This window comes from Carassius carassius, chromosome 21 (assembly GCF_963082965.1).
Source record: "Carassius carassius chromosome 21, fCarCar2.1, whole genome shotgun sequence".
Taxonomy (NCBI): Eukaryota; Metazoa; Chordata; class Actinopteri; order Cypriniformes; family Cyprinidae; genus Carassius; species Carassius carassius.
The window spans coordinates 19,784,119-19,803,075 of NC_081775.1; the positions used below are offsets into that span (position 1 = coordinate 19,784,119).

General features: G+C 38.4%; 1 protein-coding gene across 3 annotated transcripts in view; it reads right to left on the bottom strand.

The window, feature by feature from the left end:
• The window catches only part of LOC132097764 (copine-5-like), a 65,745-nt gene that overhangs the window by 19,462 nt on the left and 27,326 nt on the right, over positions 1-18,957 (bottom strand). For all 3 annotated transcript variants that reach the window (XM_059503681.1, XM_059503682.1, XM_059503683.1), the window contains 6 exons: positions 14,244-14,307; positions 11,070-11,173; positions 10,740-10,844; positions 6,410-6,451; positions 6,037-6,112; positions 2,057-2,110 (listed from right to left, as the gene is read on the bottom strand). In XM_059503681.1, coding sequence (XP_059359664.1) covers positions 2,057-2,110; positions 6,037-6,112; positions 6,410-6,451; positions 10,740-10,844; positions 11,070-11,173; positions 14,244-14,307 — 445 coding nt within the window. The remainder of the gene's footprint in view (positions 1-2,056; positions 2,111-6,036; positions 6,113-6,409; positions 6,452-10,739; positions 10,845-11,069; positions 11,174-14,243; positions 14,308-18,957) is intronic.

Consider the following 18,957-nt stretch of genomic DNA (forward strand, 5'->3'; position numbering starts at 1 on the left):
TGGGGCCGAGGGACGTGGGAACAAGGAGGGAGGCCGGCAATGATTGGGAAATCAGTGACAACTGCGACCCACTGCCGGTCTCGAGTCCCACGTAGGAGATGGAGGGATATAAAACTGGAGCGACGACAGTGAAGGACGAGAGAGGACCAGGCCTGGGCTTTTAGTTGTGTTTTGGTTTTTATTTGAGCGCACCAGTCATCCGTGAGGGGCTGGTGCGCTGTTTTGTGTTTATTTTGCATTATTAAAATGTTGTTTGATTGTCCGCCGGTTCCCGCCTCCTTCTTCCGGATGAATATTAAGGCTTAATCATTACAGTGGTCCCCGTGAGCGGTCCCCCCCGGAGGGAGGGGGGGGGGGGGAGTAGAGCGCAGTCTCGAGGGTACCCCCCCGGCCTGCGAGGGGCGATGGGGGTATGTGACAAGTGGGGCGGGGCCGAGGGATGTGGGAACACAAGTGAGGCCGGTGGAGTGATTGGGAAATCCGCTACACCTGCGACCCACCACTGGTCTTGAGTCCCACAGAGGAGATGGAAGGATATAAAACTGGAGCGACGACAGTGAAGGACGAGAGAGGACCAGGCCTGGGCTTTTAGTTGTGTTTATATTTTATGCGCGTCAGTCGCCGTGAGGGGCTGACGCGCTGTTTTGTCTTTAATTTGTATTATTAAAATGTCCTTTGATTGTCCGCCGGTTTCCCGCCTCCTTCTTCCGGATGAATACGAAGGTTTATTATTACAGTGGTGCCGAAGCCCGGGAGAAGGAGGGACGCGCTGCTGAAGATCCCTCGCCGCTGTGGTGAATCCGCGGTGCCACAGATCTGGTGAGGAGGATGCCGCCATGGACGCTCGAGGCGGTGGACTGGAGCGAGTTGCCGGGGACGGGCGAGCTTGCTGCTGACCGCCCACTATATGGAGGAGCGGCTGCCGTCCGTGAGGGAGGGGAGGAGTCGGCGCCGTCGCCAGGGGGCCGGAGCCTGCTGCCTCCATGAAGGTATCCGGAGGAGCAGGGAACGGGGGACTCCTGCCGGCTGCCCAAAACCGGAGGACCCGTTGCCGTCCACCGGGCGGCGGAGGGGTGTCGTGCCGTCCGCCGAGGGCCGTCCAGTGCCACCGCCAGGCACCGCGGAGGAGATCACCCAGCCGGTGGAGGGCCGAGCAGCAGTGCGTCTGGGAACCAGAAATTTTTTTTTCTCTCTCTCCCCTCTCTCGTCTCTGTCGCTCCTCCTTCCATCTCCTTTTCTCTCGCCTCGTCTGTCCTACCCCCAGGTTCCCGCAGGTCCCCGTGAGCGGTCCCCCCCGGAGGGAGGGGGGGGGGGGGGTAGAGCGCAGTCTCGAGGGTACCTCCCGGCCTGCGAGGGGCGATGGGGGTATGTGGCGAGTGGGGCGGGGCCGAGGGACGTGGGAACAAGGAGGGAAGCCGGCAATGATTGGGAAATCAGTGACACCTGCGACCCACTGCCGGTCTCGAGTCCCACGTAGGAGATGGAGGGATATAAAACTGGAGCGACGACAGTGAAGGACGAGAGAGGACCAGGCCTGGGCTTTTAGTTGTGTTTTGATTTTTATTTGAGCGCACCAGTCATCCGTGAGGGGCTGGTGCGCTGTTTTGTGTTTATTTTGTATTATTAAAATGTTATTTGATTGTCCGCCGGTTCCCGCCTCCTTCTTCCCGATGATTAGGAAGTTTTTATCATTACAAATACTTAAATAACAATGTTACTAAAGAGAGAGAACCATTGTTCTGAAAAACGAGAACTTTTTATTAGAGAACATCTCTTGAATTATTTTTATTGTTTTTGTTTAACAAATATTATTTTTTCTTGTTTTAGGCATAACTATGACATAATTTAGTTTAATTTTCTTGAAGCAAGAAAAAAATATTTGACAGCGTAATAAAAAATGTAAACTAAATTTAAAATATATATTGAAAATAAATCTTATTATGTTATGCAGTAGTACTTCTAAGGTAAGTTTAGCATGTTTAAATGTTTGTACTGGAAAACAAGACAAAAATACTGATTTTGTGCAGGATTTTAGGCAAGCAAATTCACTACTCACTGTGCCAGAGTTGATGTATCTCCTCTTTTTGAGTTTCTTTTTAGGGTTTACCACCTGAAATAGAAAATTTACAAATGACACATAATTTAGTGGGAGTGTGTGAGAGACAGAGAATGAGAGAAAATGGTTCTTATTAGACCCATTACTTGTCCAAAAGAAGAGATGTTTGAGAGCTCTGCTGTTGGATCATTCCCAGTCATTTCTGTCCCACGTGCTTTTAAAGACACAACTGATCTAAGTGTTCAGATGCTTTGAGAAATCCAGTTCAGGTCGGTTACATACGCAACCTTAGCTAACAGTTTGGAAACCAGGACACAGATGATTTGATTTGTATGGATTGGGGTTTAACTGAACCGACACCGCAGATTCTAGCGTTGTTTGTCCAACTCAATCCCCAGGAAACCCCAGATCCTTTCAGCACACCACTGGGACTGTCACACTCCTGCAGAACATCTCACCACCCCCTCACCCCACCACTGGGCTAATGCTAGGGTGAATACACACACACAACACATTATACACACTCCTCACCTCTACGTAACATCTGTTTCTCTCTCCTCCTTTCTCACATAAACACACGCTTTGTACCCTGTCATGCATTGGACGCATTGTTCTTTTTTTTCTTTTCTCTCTCTTCCATAAACCATCAAAAGCAATCTCTCACACTCATTTGCCATTGCTGTACTTGCTGGAAGACAAAGTGTAATAATCACAGAGAGCAAATAAGGGAGACTTGAAATTGTGCAATTTTTCATTGCTTGCTGAATCTCTCATGGAACAGATATTAAGAAAATCCAACTCAGTGCAAATGAAAACTCAGGTTCTTAGATAAAACATTAGATAATGCATGTACAACATATTATTTTGTTCATTATTAACTAAAACCATCTCCAACATGGCTGGTACAAGTTGTCGGTATGGTCAGCACAGCATTAAAACAGTATTATTACAGTATTATTAATATTATATAAAATAATATCAACATTATAATACAACATAATAATAATAATAATAATAATAATAGTAGTAGTAATAGTAGTAGTTGTCTAAAAAGTAGCCAGAATACATTACCTAAAATGAGTGGATTACATTACTAACAGTTTCATCATGTAATCATGTAACCCAGGTGTGTGTGTGTGTACTAGTATATATGGTTTATGAGGACACAAATGTGTAGGATACTACAAAGTAAACATGGTTTATGAGGACACTTCCTGTGTTCCCGTAAAACAAAAGGCTTGAAAAAAAATTCAGAAATTGCCAGTAATTTTCTGCAAGGGGTAGGTTTAGGTGTAGAGTTTGCAATGGAAAATACAGTTTGTACAGTATAAAAACTATTACGCCTATGGAGTGTGTGTGTGTGTGTGTGTGTGTGTGTGTCCCTGGACCACAAAACCAGTCATAAGTTGCATGGGTATATTTGTAGCAATAGACAACAATACATTGTATGGTTCAAAATGATACATTTTTATTTTATGCCAAAAATCAATAGGATGTTAAGTAAAGATCATGTTCCATGAAGATATTTTGTAAATTCCCCACTGTAAATATATCAAAACCTAATTTTTGTTTATCAATATGCATTGCTAAGAACTTCAACCTTAGGTAACAGTTTGGAAACCAGGACACAGATGATGTGATTTGTATGGATTGGGGTTTATCTGAACCGACACCGCAGATTCTAGTGTTGTTTGTCCAACTCAATCCCCAGGAAACCCCAGATCCTTTCAGCACACCACTGGGACTGTCACACTCCTGCAGAACATCTCACAAGTCACCACCCCCTCACCCCACCGCTGGGCTAATAAGTAATAAGTAACATGGGCTTTTTTAAAGCAATAGCCAAGAATATATTGTATGGTTGTATTTTATGCCAAAAAATTCAATATGGTATTTAAGTAAAGATCATGTTCCATGAAGATATTGTAAATTCCCAACTGTAAATATATATAAAAACTTATTTTTGATTATTAATATGCATTGCTAAGAACTTCATTTGGACAATTTTAAAGGTGATTTTTCTCAATATTTATCATTTTTTTGCACCCTCAGATTACAGATTTCCAAATAGTTGTATATCAACCAAATATTGTCCTATCCTAACAAGCCATACATCAATGGAAAGCTTATTTATTGATGAATCTTCATATATGAATCTTTCAATTTCATTTTGTGGGCCAGGGTCACACATATACACATACATATACAGTGCCGCTTGAAAGTTTGTGAACCTTTTTGTGTTTTTGATTTGCTAAATCTGTGAAAATTTGAGTAATTTTAACAAAATGAGAGAGATTATACAAAATGCATGTAATTTTTTATTTAGTACTGTCCTGAGTAAGATTTTTTTTTCATAAAATATGTTTACATTTAGTCCACAAGACAAAAAAATCGCTGAAATTATTCAAATAGCTCCGTTCAAAAGCTTGTGAACCCTTGGGTCTTAATACTGTGTGTGGTTACCTGGATGATCCATGACTGTTTTTTGTTTTGTGATGGTTGTTTATGAGTCCCTTGTTTGTTCTGAACAGTCAATTCTCCTCAGTGTGAAAAGATGGATTTCAAAAATCATACAGTCACTGCTGAAAAGGGTTCAAATATGCTAAAGAATCTGCAGAACATGGAGGATTTTTCTGAAGAAAGTGCTCAGTTTAACTGTTCAGAACAAACAAGGGACTCTTGTTTAGTGTCCACTGTTATGCTGATGATACTCAGCTATATATCTCAACAAGACCAGATGAAACTACAAAATTATCTAAGCTAACAGAGTGTGTTAAATATGTAAAAGATTGAATGACCAATAATGTTCTCCTATTAAATTCGGATAAAACAGTGATATTACTTATTGGACCAAAAAAAAACAGTACACAGAATCTCATAGATTACAATTTGCAACTAGACGGATGTATTGTTACTTCCTCTTCAACCAAAAATCTGGGTATTATATTAGACAGCAAATTGTTTTCTGAAAACCATATTTCCCATATTACAAAAACAGCATTCTTCCATCTTAGAAACAACGCCAAGCTACGAAACATTACTTGTTTCTGATGCAGAAAAGCTAGTTCATGCATTTATGAACTCTAGACTGCATTATTGTAATGCACTGCAAGGTGGTTGTCCTGCATCTTCAATAAACAAGCTACAGGTAGTCCAAAATGCAGCGGCTAGAGTCCTTACCAGGTCAAGAAAATATGATCATATTACCCCAATTCTACAGTCTCTGCACTGGCTACCTATTAAGTTCCATATCAGTTACAAATTATCATTACTTACCTATAAAGCCCTAAATGGTTTAGCTCCTGCATACCTAACTAGCCTTCTACCACGCTACAATCCATCACACTCCCTAAGGTCACAAAACTCTGGACATTTGGTAGTACCTATAGGATAGCAAAATCCACTAAAGGAGGTAGAGCTTTTTGACATTTGACTCCCAAACTCTGGAACAGCCTTCCTGATAATGTTTGGGGTTCAGAGACACTCTCTCTGTTTAAATCTAGATTAAAAACACATTTAATTGAATTTTTGTCTTGTGGACTAAATGTAAACATCTTTTATGTAAAATATCTTACTCAGGACAGTACTAAATTAAAAATAACATGCATTATGTACGATCTCTCTTATTTTGTTAAAATTACTCATTTTCACAGATTCTGCAAGGGGTTCACAAAGTGGTACTGTATACATATATATATACATACATATTATGTACAATTTTTACATAAACATATTATACACATTTTATATAATGCATGTATATTTTATAATTATAAAACAACAGCAACAAAAATTATAAAACTTATCGGTGAAAAAAACACTGAATATCAAGGTGATGTTTCCAAATTTAAGCTTACATACAGAAACATTTTTATTTCTTCTTTGACAACATAAATTCATGAATCTAGAATCACTCCTTTATCCGAATACAGCAAAGCCTCTGATGATCAATGGATCAGTATCTGCTTCAGTGAACTCACCTCGTACACGTTGAACTGACTCTGACCACGAGAGAGCTCTCTGTAGCTGGTGGTGAACTCCCCGATAAAATCATGACTGAAGCACAAAGAACAACAATGAGACTCTTACGGTCTGTGATGATGAAGATAGATGGATTTGAACTTTTTTTATAAGATCTGGAGTGAACAGTATCTGTTACTGCCAGGCATTTTACAGCAGAGCTGACAGCACCGCAGGAAGCTAAAGGGAAATTTTGCGGCTACGTTATCAAGTTAAAAATATGATTTGAAAAAAAAGTGCCTTGGTGTAGGGTGTACCAAATACATACATATAGGAGAATATATTACATAAATGTGTAGTGTGGAAAAAAAACTAATGTGATTGTTTCTCTACCTGCCATCTCTGTCCCAGTCATACACCTCCACTTTAATTGACCTGAAAAATTAAAAACAGAACATGGTTTGCGATATTTCTGACACTGAGCTGAACTGATGGATTCTTTCTGATTAAAACAGAGCTGAGAGACTCTCTCTGTGGTTTCATCTCCATGCTAAAACCAACCAATTACAGGCCATTATCCAGACATTGCACTCAGAATTAAACAGATGTCGGCAGGGACTGAACTCTCGGGCTTTGACACAGAGCAGCCGTGGAGCGTCACTTCACCTGACAGGACGCAGGCGAGTTTCATTTAAACAATAATTAAATCTGAAGTTTTGAATAATTATAAACTCATTCTGTTCAAAGCAAGTTAACACAATCAGTTACACGGGGCAGCTGAGATTTGTAGACTCGTTAATAAAAATGGCTTTTGAGGGTAATAGCTCTAAACGGTATTTGGCGCCAAGGCATGTAACACACTTGTTATTAAAAAATGCAGGGATGTGCTTGAATTTACGGTTACAATACAAATTAATGAACAAAAAACAGGCAACTGTAAAGATAACACAATTCAGCCGATCATTCTTCTTCACTGTTAATAACTAGCCTAATGTGTGTTGTGTTTTGGATGCAAAATCTGTATGACTTTCTTTCTTATCTAGAACATAAAATAAAATATTTTAAAGAATGTTTTAGCTTTTGTGTCCGCGGCGCAAATGACAAGACAACATTGGATTCTATTGACTTTCATTTTGTGGACAATTTAAAAAACCTGACACGTTCTTTCAAATATTATTTTATTTGCATAAATTTTAGAAAGAGTGGCATCATAATAAATGTTGACATTTTCTTTTATAGGTGAACTAGCCTTTTAACTACAAGCTTAAACAGAAAGCTTCCATTGGTCAACAAGCTTTACAAGAAAAACCATGCTGGTTGATTGTAATTCATGCCTGCCCTTCCTTGTCAGTACTTGTTTATTTTTTTACATGATTATGCTAGAAAAAGTGGAAATGTGATGGTAAATCAGAAAAACATATCCACCGTCATAGGATGCAAATGATGATTTTGTACAGTTGTTTGATTAGAATCATTTGCTTGTTGTTTACTCTGCAATGGTAGTAATGAAATCTCAAAGGCACAGAAGCATCATCTGAGTTGGAATGAAAGAACGGACCTTAACACAAAAGCCTCATCTGAGCTTTTCCATAGAGTGCATGGGGAAACTCTCCATCTGCTGGTAAAGCAGACTGGTTCAGCTCTGGGGTAAGAGAACAGATGCAGCAGATTCATCAGAGATCATATGGCCCACATCCTGTCTATCAGATCTCAGATTCCCTAAAGACAGGCAACCAGCAGTTTCACAGAATTTCAACTAAATAGCAAAAGGTCCAGTTCACAAAGAAGCATGTTCTAGCCAAGAGTCTGATTGATATGTAAGTGACCAACCACAGTTTATTTTATGTTTACTCTGAAATATATTTTTCCACAAAAATAAAATAGAGTGGAGAAAATGATTATATTATATACACTACTGTTCAATTTTGGAGGGTCAGTAAGATTTTTTTTAAGGAATGAATACTTTTATTCAGCAAAAAATTTTAGTATTATTTATATACTATTGTTATTTATATTTTGAACCCCCCCCCCCTTACTAAATTTGTCAAAAGTGGCAGTAAAGAATTTAAACTGTTACAAAAGATTTCTATTTCAAACAAATTATGTCTTTTTATTTTTTAAAGAACCCTGAAAAAAGATGATAGTTTCCACAAAAATATTAAGCAGAAACATTCTTAACATTGATAATAATAAAAAATATTTCTTGGACCCCAAATCAGCACATTTCAAAATATTAGTGTTTTTCTGTTTTTATCAAATAAATGCAGCGCTGGTTAGTATAAGACACCTCTTTCAAAGACAATCTTCAAATCCAAACATTTGAACAGTAGCGTATATTTTAATATAATAAAAAAATATTATAGAAAAACATTTTCTTCACAACTCAAAACAAACACTAGAAAAATATAGGAAAATGTGTAGTCTGATTAGAATTTCTACGCCCTTTTATACACTAAAAACTCCACTGCTGAACATATCTAGGACATTCTACAGAAAAACAACTTCCACAACTTTCTACCAACCACCCAGAGGTGCATGATACATCAGGAAGCCCTGCAGTATTTTTCTCTGTAAAGTCTGAGATGTTTCCCTCAGGAGCGTGGCTGATTGACAGGGTTAAGTGCTGTTCCTGTCTCTCCCCAAGATCACAGACAGATGCAGATCAGTTGTGACACTATGGGCAAATTATGGCTTCCCCTCATGTCAATCAAACCAAATTTGCTCTCATTTGTTTAAGACCCCTGAAGGAGACGCTACCCTCTTTGCTAACCTGATGCCACAAAAGCATTTGTCTCCGTGAAAAGAAAGAGATAAACACCCAGGAGATTCACACTGATGGTCACAGCTGTTGAAAACTAACTCAGCTTGAGCTTTTGGACCATATCAGCACAACCTAAGCTTATCATCAGTATAGTAGCACTCTTTCACATGTGATGTTTCTTAAATGAATCAAATAATGACAAAATATCATACGCTTAGCCTTTTCCCAGTCATTACATTCATTGCATTTAATATTTTGGCTTTCTTCTTCATGTATGTATTCCACCAGGAAAAAAATTGTCGAGTAATCCACTATTTTGTAATAGGGGGTCAAAATGACACTTTTCAACGGGAATTTTGAACCAGATTAAAGGGGGAAATTATGATAGGTCTATCAGTAAAACCTGTTGACTTTAGCAATCCTTTTTGCATTATATGCCAATGGTCACAGTTCAAAAATGGGGAAAAAACACTTCTGAGATATATTTAATACTTCTCGATTTGGGCTTCACTGAATGAGGCATGGAAACTGCATGAACTGTCACCATTGGCATTTAACGCAGCAAAGATTGCTAAAGTCAACAGATTTGACTCTCAGACCAACAAATCTCTGTGTAAAAATAATAATGATACTGCCATCTTTCTAAAGTCATTCCATATGTTTGGAAGTTTGAGCAATTTGACAGACTGACCCCATTCTGACTTAAATCCAATATATTAGGATCTGTATAACACATACAACTTTAAATACAGACATTTCCAACTGCAATATAAATACTCCTCTCTGCTGGCATCATTGCAGCAGGTAATAATTAGCACAGCACCACAACAGCTGGAGTTTCCCTTTCCTCTTTCCCTCTCTCTTTCGCTCATCTCTTTCACACGCACGGGTTCAGAGGCCAGGTGGGGACTGGGTGGCAGGTGGTTCTGTTCCCTGTGTCCTGATCGGCTATGACAGCTCTCAGACAACACACAGCTGCCAACATGTCTGCAAACCTCACCTGGGCCATGAAAATTAACAAAAACACACACACAAAAGTAAAGCCTACCAAATATTTATGAACACAACCAACTGATTGACACACACTGGATAGTACATAGACCTGTGGAGACCAACAAAGAGAGTGCAGTCCAAACACACAAATATCTGCTACACAGAAAGTACAAAGCAAAAATAATGTGTCCTTGTAGAGCACGTAAATCACAACAGTGCAGAACGGTGAACAGGGCTGTCTGTGATCAAATAATGGTGATGCAATGAGTACCAGCAGTCTGGTCTCAACGTGCAACCGAATCAAAGAACACATGGACACGATTCCTCTCAACACACACATCCACAGCGTCTCGTTCGGATACAACAGCCTTCTCACGGTAAATTTCTGAAGGATTCACAACACTGCATGCACATAAATGGGCACTTCTCCTCATTGTAATGTTAAATCCTTACTGCTACACTGATTCTAAATAAGGGAGCGTGTGCCCACAGGTTCATTAGCATAATATACGCCTAACCATCTACATATACTAAACATCTTCATATCGTCCTAGATTACACGTGATTGACTGCTTCACACACATTTGTTACTCTAAAAAGAAGGTATATTCTTTTTTATATGACAAACATAATATAATATAATATTTGTTACTATTATTAATTGTATCATTTTTTTCAATATCTATTTAATAAAAATTTTTGTCAAAATAAATAAAAATCACAAAAATATAATATATAACAATACAATATATAGACATTTCTGTGATTTATGTGTGAGTTTTATCAAAAAAAAAAATAAACACCTATTTTGAAAAATATATAGACAAATCCATTACTGTGTGAAAGCTTTTGCCCACAGGTTTTACGCACATGCACTGTTAGTGAACGAGAGCTGTTAACACTGGCGAAAGGCACACAAGCATCAGTACATACTGACATGTATGTCTGTGCGTGTATGTGTGAGTGCACCTGTCATAATCTCCATTGCACAACGCTCTGACAGGAATGGTGAACGGCTGCCAGACGGGGTTCAGTGTATTCTTTACCACTTCAGTTTTATGGCAGATAGTGAATCTAAGAAACAAAAAACAAAGATGTTAAACTCAAACAAAGCAGTAAACATTGCATGATTATATTTGATCACAGTTAGAAGTTTGCATATTGTAAGCCTTAAGTGAGTACTAAGAGAATTTTATTGGCTAGAAAATTTTTCTTAAGACATAACTTTTCCTTGGACATCAAAATAAAGAAGACATGCTTCCTGTCTGTGCATCAGAGTGAGAAAGACAGCTAACTCACGTTCCGTCCTCATTACTTCTGTAGAACACCATGAACGGGTCAGAGCGGCCGAAGAAGTCTTTCTTATCCAGCTTATTGGCACAGAACTGCATTGATGCACAGTCCTGAGGATGAGAGAAAGAACGAAAGAAACAAAGAACAAGGGGGAAAGGGAAGGAAAATGGAAGGTAAAAGATGGAAATAGAGCGGAGAGCAGCTAAATCTAGAGGCACGTTGCTTTTTCTTGTGCAGCTTAGATGAATGATAAGATTCTGGACCCTCAGGCACAATTCACCCCCCACCATGTCTACACAGCAACGCCATACACTGAACACATAATTTCATATACGTCATATGCTTCAGACTCATACTCCATTAAAAGCTTTAAAGGTAAAAATAACTTGTCTTAGAACTTAGAACTCTGAAATAAATAATTTGCTAATGAAAAGATTTCAGCCAGGTGAAGATAATACAGATATATTAAAAGGGGGGGGGGGTTCAAAATATAAATAACAATAGTATATAAATAATACTAAAATAACAGTCCACATGAATCATACATTTTTATTATTCCCTGGAATTTCTTGGGATACAAATGAAAATCCGCCTGTGGCCCCTAAATGGGTATTTTGTGACCCAAATGGTTAATCTGAGCCTGGCATCAACACGCATCAGTTCCATTTGAACCAATTAGCCGCTAAACACTATCTTGCATTTAGAGTGCCATTCAGAGAATGATGAAATTGTAGGCTGGAGTCAGTGAGGAGAGACGAAGAGTGAGTGAGAGAAGAGATTGAAGGAGATATAGAACATTTCCAAAGGAATCATTCACATGATGTGCAGTTGATACTGCAAATTACACTCCAGTAATGACTGACATCATTGTAAACCTGCTTGCTAGGGGCTTCTCAGGCCAGAGGGATGTTATCAACACAATGGAAACAACCCTCATTAGCCATAATGGTATGGTGTGAGGTCTGACTGATATAAAGTCATTAGTCTTAATGGTATATCCACTGATGAACATGGCCAGTGGTCTTTCCACTCGGTAGGGACAATTCACCTTACATTTAATGGCCGAGGGAGCACTGCCTTCAATTACACATTGCCTGAATTGTTTCTTGACTAAAACTAAACCACAGTGTGTGGAGGACTTTGCATATGATTAACAGCCCCATTCAAACCAAGCTTTCACAGTGATTATGATCCCATAAAAAAAACCTTATCGACAAGATTAATTTGAGCTCAAAACAATTTCGGCAGAGAAAAACGAAAAATATTAACCTATGCTAGTTTTCTATGAGCAATCGAGCACGAGCGTCAGTCTTCTCGGGGATGCAATTCTTTCTTCAGCAACAGTAAACAACTTAAATGACAGCATGGTTAGTTTTATAAATGACAGTCAGTCAAAGCGATTCACATCACAGCTAAAGCCTGTCTTTGGCCACAATTTCCTTCAGAGATGAAACATTTCATTCATAATTTTGGGTTTGCAGGTTTTATCTGGTTTCTGAATGGGAATCATCTATGTAACTTCTTGGAAAGAGACAGACTTTTGAAGATATTTGCAAACCTCATTCCTGCTATTAAGTGGAGGGTTCGTCTCCACACGGTGCATTTCCTCATAGCTGTTCTTTGCATGTACCTGATCAAAACCCAGACTTTCATAACATCCTGTAAAATCTTTTGATCTACCATGTGAAATATATATATAGATCAAGCAGATGTACCAATATATTACTCTCACAGAGGGGAAAAGCTTTTTGAGCATTTCAAATGAGCTTGAGTGAGGCTGCATGTGTGTGCAATAGATGGCTCAAATGAGCAGTCGTTTGTGTGTGTTTGAGCAACATAGCCATTTACAACTCGGAAAAGCTGTAATTTACTCTGCACTGCTATTTCAGTGATTTAATGAGTACTATCACCAGTGACAGAGTGAAAGTTACTAGACAGAGGGACGAAACTGACATGATAAAGAGATTAGGGAGGGAGATAGAAACTTTTTTGTCTGACCTCCTCTACTAACTTTGTATACGTCTTTATATGGCTTTATATGGTATATAAAATAATTATTCAGGAAATGATTTACAATTTATTGCTTATCATTGTTCCAAGCCATCGCTCCCATTTATAAGATCCCTCTCATCATATCCATAGAGTGCTATTCGCTGATACTATATCGGATCTTTTGGTCCAAGAGAAATCAAGACTGACGTCAGAACAGGTTTCAATGCATAAGCAGAATATTAAATGCTGGATACTTGGTCTTCTCCAGATGCTTGGGGCCAGACAATCAATGCAGATCTAACAAAACATGTTATGAGCACACAGGTCTTAGAAGGGGACTTCTAAGGGGGAGACGTCATCACTCTTGAACTGGTTCAGAGAGGCCACATAATCCATATGTCACTTTGATTTTTTTCAAAGCTATTTTAAGACTATTTACACTCAAGCTGTGATACCAGTTGCTGCAGCATTCCATTGTGTGATCATTACTCCTTGAAAACCTTGATGCCAATTTCATGACCCTTTGGTTTGGTTCAATAAGAGCGTGTCTTAAAATAGCAGCTAAAAGTATTCAGAAGAACAAGGGAGAGAAACAAAGCCTTCATTGTGTATTAGATCAAAAGCTCCAACAGTACCCAAAGGGCAATGCTGCAGTGATCTTCACTTCAGTAATTTTTCAGCTGCTTCTCCATCAAGCCTATGCTCTGGTCTTTATTTAGTTAAGCAGAATAATGTAAATGGCCAGTGTAAAAGATGGTTAATAATGAATATTAGAAGTATTAAATAATGATGCAAACGTGTGATTATAAAAACCATGGCTTCTGTTAGTCCATTATTTATGTTTTAATAACATTTTGTCAGTAAGATGGAAATAAAAGTATTTAAAGGTTGCTTTGGTGTTCAAATGTTGTTACCCTTTTATTTCAGACTTAGACACAATCCAGTTTATTCCTAATGTACAGTATTTGGCTGCCAGGCAGTGAATGGCAGTGAAGGGTACTCTAGAGATTAGAGATTAGAACTCTAATCTCAAGAGTATAACAGTCAGCTTTCTTATCAAAGTGAATCATTTCAGTAAAGTTTTTCATTGTTGAATAGTTGCAATAATTTTGAAGTGAAAAGGGGTTGAAAAAAAACATTTATTAGTAAAACTTTTCTTTGGAGGATAAAATAAAACTGCTGACTTACCCGACAGTTTCCGAGTTCCTCTGCGGTGAGAATAATGGTACCACAATTCTTCCCAGGGATGCCACTGAAAAGTGCACACAGTTTAGCATGAAAAGAAATCCTCTTAATAATGACCTGATTCCCATATAATTACAGTTATATATTAGAGTTATATATATATTATAGTTATATATATTGTGCTGACAAAAATGGGATATTTGAGTTCAGATCATTGTTTTGCCCTGAATACATCCTGTACAGTCAACAAACAGCAACCATCAAGTGTTAAAATAAACCTCTGCCTCCGGAAGTGTTCAGGATGTTGTAAGGCTTAAATCTTTGGTTGATTCATACCAGTTTCTTTCTATCACTCACACAAGATCCTAAATTTAGACATCAACTGGTGCACACTCAAGTAGAGGATTTAATGCTGACCCTTCTATGTGTTACCATGGTAACCAGGACACCTCGACCAGATCAGATAAACTTTACACCCTAAAAGTATGTTGAGAGAATCTTCCCCCCTACTTAATTCTCTCTAATACAGATTAGAGCTGTAATCGGGCCTTAAAAGTTAGGCCCGACAGGACCCGAGCCCGACAGGTTTCGGCCCGAGCCCGACAAGTACATTTTGATTGACAGCTTTTTAAAAGCCCGAACCCGTTTACAGCCCGACATTATTCAAATGTGCGCACGCACACAGCTCTTTTGCCTTTGTCAAAAATGAGTCATTTATTCATGTTTTAACATAATTTATTAATAACTAACGTAGACTACACCACTTGGAAGTTGGAATAAAGAAATAAAATAAGTCCTCTGTGACATCTTAACATCTCAGCACTCTAAATAGACATAGGCTCCTTTAGCCTATAAATAGACGCACCAATAAAAACGAGTCTTTTTTAACAAATTAAATTAAGATAAATTTTAAATTAAGATGAGTATTTGGCAATAACGAAATTAAGATAAAAGCTCCGGATTTGGTTCGCCACTAGCAGCTGAAATTTAATAAAAGAATAATGCCAAAATTAGCGTATATACTCTGTCCACATTATGCATTTAAGACTCCATGAATATAAAAAACTTTATTACTCACAGCGATTAGGCTAAGCCTACATGTTTTTGGAAAATGATTGAATCCACTGTAGATGGCTTCAGCGCGTTCCTGCGCTCACTGATGGTGAGTCATTATTCACTCATTATTCTCATTATAAACACGGTCAAAACTTTTCCAGACCTCAGACTTTGCTTTAGTTGCTGGTGCAACCAAAACGTAATCGCCACAGGCAAGCCTCCGTTAATTACACCTACTCAGCATCCATTTTCGCATCTTTCTCGCACTAATCGAAACACATCACATTACCGCTCGTTTACCTCGCAAACCGGAGCACAAACCGGAGCGCAAACCCGAGCCCGACCTGAGCCCGCGTAAGATGATATAAATTAAGCCCGAACCCGACGGGACCCGATGGGACCGGACGGGTTCGGTCGGGTTCGGGCAAAGATCTTAAGCTCTAATACAGATACATTCTGACTTCTTTCATTAATTCATAGACACATTTTTCTATGACTTTCCTATATCATGTATATCCCCAGGTCATTGTGAATGATTACTACCTTCTTGAATGCTTATGATTGATCACTAGTTAATATAGCCTCACCTATACCATGTTTTGTCTTTTTGAATTCATATTTTGATGTTCTAAATGAGAGTGTATATTGTATGGTGATACCCATGCCACATGTTAGTGATCAAAGAAACTTTAACAGTTTTGGCATCAACATCCAATCCAATTACATATGCAAAATTCCATGCTCTTAGGCAAAGAATCATAAACTTTCCCTCCAAAAGTGCAAGTCACTATTGGCTCTTTGACCCCAAAGAGGTGTGACCTCCACAGAACTTAAAAAGCCTCACATCAGTGACCCGCCTCGCTTTTTAGTCTCTTCACGCTTCTCTCATCACCTTCCTGTCCTCTGGTCACAGAGCTGATGCAGCCATCCTGGCAGGCCTCAACACTGCCAGTCTGTGTTTTTTTTAGATGAGGAAGATGAGCTAGAACTGGTCTTGATCCTTGGATCTCAGCTGATGGCTCTCTTAGCTCTTCTTCACTTTCCACCTTGCATGAAACTCCCAATCACCACGTGTCAGAATAACACCTTTGGAGTTCATCACCCCTCAAAGAAGAAGAACGTCATTTCAACTCCAACACCACCAAACCTTAAAACCATCAAGACTTTCATCTGAGACTGCATCTGGACACTCATCAAAAGCCAAGGCAATGCAAGTATGATACATTTAACTAAACAAAACAGAGGTTTAGTATAAGCTGTAGACCCCATTGTAAAACTGCACTGATGGTTTTACTCAAGTGGTTAACTGACTCTTTTCATAGCTTCATGCCCTGTTGCTCTAATGCTTTCATGTTTTCAGTCTCTTTTGACCTTCCCCCAATGTACGAGTGATTGTATGTTTGTTTAGACTAGTTATGTGTTAGTGTTTAGTTAATAAATCTTGTGTGGACAAATTACACAAATTTCTGATTCTGTCACTGCTTATAATAGTAATGTCCCTTTTACGATCCGATCTAGCTACATGCTCTAATGCATTAGTAATGTAAGAAAGTTATTTTCTGTGGCCACAAATTTTCTAGCCTTGATAAAAAGTTCAAAAGAACAGCATTTCTTTGAAATAGAAATCTTTTTTAACATTATATATTTAATTTAAATGTTGATGCATCCTTGTTAAATATTATATTATATTATATTATATTATATTATATTATATTATATTATATTATATTATATTATATTATATTATATTATATTATATTATATTATATTATATTATATTATATTATATTATATTATATTATATTATATTGCTATTTTTGAATAGCTTTGTGTTCTAAGGGCTAGTGGAAAACACATTCACAATCTAAAGCTAAGACAATTAAGAGCAGGCCAGTTCCACTGAAAAGTGTAAAATGAGCTTTTGGCCTCAGGACAAGTGAGGGAGCAATTTACCCTCTGCCTTTATAGGAGACACTTCAGTAAAAAAATAAATTACACTTGGTGAATAATTCAGATAGACAATGGATTTCAGGCCAATTTCCCCATTAACCTTCTGAAGATGCTGGATCACCGTAGTTGTCTTGAACTGCCTCAGTCTCACCTCCTCAATGTAGGTTAGAAAGGTCAGAGTTTGCTGCTGCTCATGTTTTCCCTCAGGTATTAGAGAGGACTTGTTAGATGAAACCTATTGTTTTAGAAACTACTTCTTTACTAAAGAAAAAAAATATATGTTTTTTTTTTTTATTATGAGTTCTCCAGTGACTTTTCTGTAGCGTCTGTAATTTACCTCTGAATCAATGGCAGAGTGTCAAGATGTTGAGCCAAACTAATTCTTTGATCCAATTCTTGGACTTGAACCAAGTAAACAGGGTTAACTGATGGAGTTCAACTCATTTTCTAGGGTCATACCCTGATTGGTGCTCTCAGAGACAGCTTTCCAAATCACCACAAAGATGAAAGTGAACAACTGACAGTTATATTAAAACATGTTGCACTATAATTGCAAATACATGAACAAACTGACAACTGTTAGTGGAGCCGTCTTTTAACACCATATTCATTCACAGGTTGCTGTACATACAGTACAACCACTCACTGCAACAGGAGAATAAAAAATGATGAAACTGTTTGAAATGTGGTTCTGTGTGACGTGTTTCATGTTACAAACCACAATGGCGTGGCCATTTGTTTTTTTGGAAAGTGGCTTTTAAAGGGGACATCGGATGAAAAATTTGTATATAATTGTGTCTTAGCAGCGTGTGGATAAATTCAATCCTTTTTTTAATCCCCCAAAAAACGAAACAGACTCAATTGTCAAATCGTTTTGAGTTTCTGAGCACAATGACGTCATACTGCTCAGGCCCCTCCCACGTCCACTAACAGACTGTCCCATATTAGCATATTTCCTCCTTTAGCCCACTGTACGCTGTCCACCATTTTCTCTGTGCTTGAGCTGCTAAAGCGACAATAATGTCCCGTAAGCAATCCGGATGTTTTGTAGTTTGATGTAAACAGAAGAGAGGGGTGGGGTGAGCAGTAGCACATTATCATTTAAAGTGCTATGCGCCGAAATGGCTTTTTGTGAACATAGCTGTTTTTGACAAGGTAAAAAGGGTGTTATTTTACACAACCAATGAGGAATTTTTAACCAAAGTATTTTGCAGACATTTCATTAAGAATCATACCAACTTGTGGAAAATAGGCATCCTATGTCCCCTTTAACACTGTGTGTTAGCTGTGCTCTGCAGAAGGGCAAAATCAATGGCGCTCACGCCTCTCCCTGCTGCATTCCCAATTGATTAGCGTCTGATCAAACATCTGAACCCCTTGGTGCTTTCATCTGACACTGAACACAGCACACTGTTATTCTTATTAATGCAAACTCACCAGAGTTTAATTTTCCTTTCATCTAGCTTAAATTGAAAAAGCTATAAAAATAAATAAAATTGATCTGCATACAGTAGTGCCATTGAAGCTATATCATGGCCTGGAACCAAGCCAAATCATCTAAACTTGTTAGGGTTCACATTGGCAGAAAATGAAGATTTCTCAGCCGTCAAATGCAATGTGGAATGATTAGAATACAGACACTGTCAGTTCAGACTGACTTCTCTCATGTGCGGAGAGTGTTAATAAGGATTCTTGGTATAGAAATTACAAC